The following is a 4,334-nucleotide window of genomic DNA, read 5'->3' as shown; positions in this document are numbered from 1 at the left end:
TTGGTTCCGTAGTCGGACCTTTAATTGTATTCTGGATGATGTATGTTTAACTTGTATTTATGTGAAGTGACGATTGTAAGCCAACTCTTTATCCCTTTCTTATTTAGTATATGGGATTGTGTGAAGATTACCCTTTTGCGACAAACCTATCATACGGCTACGTCTCTAAGTCGTGCCCCGACACGTGGGAGATATAGCCGCATTTGTGGGTGTTACAGCAGCGGATGTAACCCTCGAATCGTTTTGCACCATGAATAGTACCACCTCGGATGTAGAAAATAATATAGGTGAAAAAAACTGAAAGCGTAAATTCACGGAAAGAAGCGTATTGTGACAAAGTCAATCCGTGCTTTATTTTTTTTATTATATATATATATTAGGAAGAGATTATTAGGGAAAAGATATGAATGAGACACATATTACCATGAAAAAAGAAGACATATGTACATTTTTTATTGAAACGGACGTCAATTTTTAGACAACTCGTGAACGTGTCCAGCTTACGCACGTTAGCACTTTTTTTTGTCACAAGCACATATATACTGAGATCCCCTGATCGAGAAATCATGCGGCCGCCAGCTCGATAAAAGCCCCCGATTGATCCTACCCAACAAGTCGCGTCGAACCCTTCTACCCACCCACCCCCTCGCGCCGCCAAGCCCTAGCTAGGGTTTTGCCCTTTTCCTCCCCCGCCGCCCCCGCCCATGGATCCCTTCTCGAAGAAGCGCAAGCCGGACGAGAACGGCGCGGTCGCCGCCTCCCCCGCCGCCGGTGCTGCCGCGCTCGGGCTCACGCGCGATGACGTCCTGCGTCTCCTCGACCCGCTGTCCCGCGACCAGCTCGCCGACATCGCCGCCGCCGCGGCGCTCGCCTCCGGGGTCGCGCTCGATGCCGTGCGCGCCGCCGCCGACCGCGACCCGGCCTTGCGCAAGCTCTTCGTCCGGGGCCTCGGCTGGGAAACCAACTCCGACTCGCTCCGCGCCATCTTCTCCGCCTACGGCGACCTCGAGGAGGCCGTGGTCATCAGCGACAAGACCACCGGCCGCTCCAAGGGCTACGGATTCGTCACCTTCCGCCACGCAGACTCCGCCCTCCTCGCTCTTAAGGAACCATCCAAGAAGATCGACGCCCGCGTGACCGTCACTCAACTCGCGGCCGCTGGCGCGGCCGGTGGGCCGTCCGGTGGGACTACCGGCGCAGGTGGTGTCCCTTCAGCAGACGTCTCACTGCGCAAGATCTTTGTTGGGAACGTTCCCGCTGACATGCCATCAGAGCGCCTCCTCGCGCACTTTGCTTCCTATGGAGAAATTGAAGAGGGGCCGCTTGGGTTCGACAAGCTGACGGGCAAGTTCAGGGGCTTTGCGCTCTTTGTGTACAAGACACCTGAGGGGGCGCAGGCCTCACTAGTGGACTCAACTAAGGTAATCGATGGGCAACAGCTCTTGTGCAAGCTAGCCATCGAGGGGAAGAAGGGGAAGCAGCAACCACAACAATCCGGGCCTGCCGGGCAACAGCAACCACAGATGCTCCAGGGTGGCCCGCCGGACATGACGGGTTCTGGGCTTGGGCTAGGTGGACCGCAGATGGGTGGGCAGTATGGTGGCCCTGGGAATGGTATGCCATCGTTTGGCGCATTTGGTGGTCCCAACCCATATGCGAACATGCCATCGTCCATGGGCGGCGGTGGTGGAGCTGGTTTGGGCTCAATGGGAAATCCGATGCATTCCGGGATGGGTTCTGCTGGGGCTGGTGGATTTGGCGCGGGTGGGCTGGGTGGTGGTTCATTTGGGGGCTCGTCTCAATTTGGTGCTGCTGGTATGGGGCCTTATGGTGGTCTAGGCATGGGGGGACCTTCGTCACTATACCGTATGCAACAGGGCTCAGGTGGGCTGCCCTCAGGCTATGGCGAGGGTGGAAACTACCCTCTTCCAGGGTCTGGGTTCCGGGGTCAGGACCCTCAAGGGATGTCACCAGGACCAGGTGGCAGGGCTCCTCCTATGTACCCCAATGTGCCACCTTATTTCTAAGGTAATTTCACACCCTTCTGTTGTTACTTGCTTTTACTAGGTGAGTGTGCTTGTTTTGAAGTGGCATGTTGTAGCAAAATAAGTCGTGCATCATAGATGTCTTCCGCTATTTTCTTAATGATGATGATGAAATACTATGTGTTATGCCTGAAATACTATGGTGTGTTATGCCTGTTTGCAAATTGTGATTGTTGCATTGTCGTCATGCTGCGTTTGCGTTTTATGTGAATATGTGATGTAACTGGAATGGATGATTGCTGCCTGGTTTGAACTAGCAAAATATGTAAGACGACTTAGCGATGTGGTGCTGCAAAAGTTGATTGGTCGGTATGGGGTTGCTAGGTTAATGGTGTATCGTGTGACATGTTCCATACTTTTCCTGTTAGTGTGCTATTTGCTTCTTATTCTGTGTTTTTTTGTGGGTCGATACTTCAATTTTTGTGGCATTGCCATGTTTATGTTGGCATGATAATCTGATGCATCCCTTGCACTAAATGGTATTGTGTTTGTGTGTTGCATGTTTTTTCTTTCTGTCTTCCTTCATGACATGCCATTGTGAAAAGTTGGTACATGATTTGTGACCAAGCTGTTGTTTTTGGACGATTGAGCTTTGCTGTTGTTGATTTTGGTTATGCTAACAGATCATATGTGTCTGTGTGTTGTTGCCCTGATCTAACTATGCTGGTTTGTAGTTGATTATAGTGTTTCTGTTGTGGAGTGACAGCAGTTGGCAAACAATCTGAGCAATTTCTGTCATGTACAGAGTATTGTAATGGGCCCATGCTGATATGCTTGACCATTTTAGATGTTTGTTAATGTCTGAAATATGTTGATTGATGTGATGAGGTTTTACATTTATTGGGTCGCTAATTCAGTTTCTTCCTCAGATCCGACACCCTTGGGTTTCTTATTTAGTTCATAATGCCAGAACATTAGCACATTTCGTAGAACCTGAAACTAGACATTTCCACGTTCCACATCACAAAAACATACAATCTGTAGTTTCCTGTTCCAGATTTTGATTCATGGATTGCGGTTATATAATGCTTCCTTATGTTTGATTAGTTAGATTTCTCCAATGTTGAAGTTTTGGTTATGCCATGTTTGTCTAATGCTTCTGTCCTAGTATGTTGTATTGTATATACATCTGGACTACATAATACACCCATGGGAAATCTCTGCTTCTAATGTTTCTGCCATTAGTTTGCGGTTGCACATCATGTGCTTATGCATAGAATGGATCTCATCTTGTATTTGAATAGCTTTATTTTCATTTTTATTGGCCACTCTTTCAGTTCATTGGTGAATTCAAAACATAACTATACACATCCTGCGATAAATTGAACTGGTTATGTATCATTGAAAGCGTAATATAACATAAAGTGTTATCTTATAGTTAGTAGAAATATTACTCTTCAAGATTACTATTTTATCTTGGTTGTACCATATTTAGTTTTTTTGTCACTTGAACATGAACACTAGGTTTGCTGTTCGTCAATATTCTTTTTATGCTCTTGTTGATTTTGTTTTTGCATCATTTTGCTCTGTTCTGATTAATTTTGCAGTATTTACTCTAAAGTTTGCCAAATGTAGTTTTAACTGATTATACTTTTTTATTCCTGCATTGTATCATCTATATAAGTAAGTATTAGGTGTGGTATTTGGAACTTGATGAACTATAAGCATTGTATTTCTAACCCTTGTTTTTAGTGTCATATTACCTGTATTTTGTCTGTATATTTCTGCTCAGCTGAACTATTGATTGAATTCTAGTGAATGTGTGACTCAGGTTGTTGACAACTCTTGGGAGCATGTGCTTTGAATGGTTGTGCTGAATTCAGAAGTGTTGTCTGCATACATGGATGTCTTGCATATTCTGGCTACCTCTGATCTGGAAATCAGTTTTGCTCTGAGTTTTCGTTGTTAAGAGATAAATCAAGCTAGATTAGTGTTTTATGTGAACTCTTTCACTAGACATGTACTTCTTATGACTGCTTTGCAGTCTGTCTATTTAAATACCTGAATTATCATTGTTACATTCTTGTGTATTGTCTTGTGATACCAAGTTACTTATGGTCATGTATGGTGAAAATTTGCTTGTTTATCTGTGGACTGTTTATATGTATGAGTGATATCGACATGTCTGCTTGGTAGGGTTGTAATATTTTTGCAGGTTCTAAAGAACTTTTTTTACTTTTGACAATGTCCTGGGTAAGTTTGGATATTTTGTTGATTTCCTTTCATCGGCATCATTTTTTTGTGCAGTTTCCATACATGCGTCTGTTGAGTGTATTATCGTTCGTCACA

At 45.3% G+C, this 4,334-nt stretch overlaps 1 protein-coding gene across 2 annotated transcripts; it reads left to right on the top strand.

The window, feature by feature from the left end:
- Nucleotides 1–606: 606 nt before the first annotated feature.
- On the top strand, nucleotides 607–4,131 carry LOC125544202 (RNA-binding (RRM/RBD/RNP motifs) family protein). Of its 2 annotated transcripts, none has more exons than XM_048707803.2 (2): nucleotides 607–2,028; nucleotides 3,801–4,131. In XM_048707803.2, the coding sequence occupies exon 1, from the start codon at nucleotides 705–707 to the stop codon at nucleotides 2,025–2,027; it is 1,323 nt and encodes a 440-aa protein (XP_048563760.1). In that variant the 5' UTR covers nucleotides 607–704; the 3' UTR covers nucleotide 2,028; nucleotides 3,801–4,131. The 2 variants fall into 2 exon arrangements, with proteins under 2 accessions (XP_048563760.1, XP_048563759.1); XM_048707802.2 differs by having other exon boundaries at nucleotides 609–2,028; nucleotides 3,817–4,131.
- The last annotated feature ends 203 nt before the right edge of the window (nucleotides 4,132–4,334 follow it).

This window comes from Triticum urartu, chromosome 3A (genome assembly GCF_056163025.1).
Source record: "Triticum urartu cultivar PI428250 chromosome 3A, HENAU_Tu73, whole genome shotgun sequence".
Taxonomy (NCBI): Eukaryota; Viridiplantae; Streptophyta; class Magnoliopsida; order Poales; family Poaceae; genus Triticum; species Triticum urartu.
This window is presented reverse-complemented; position numbering and strand designations above follow the sequence as displayed.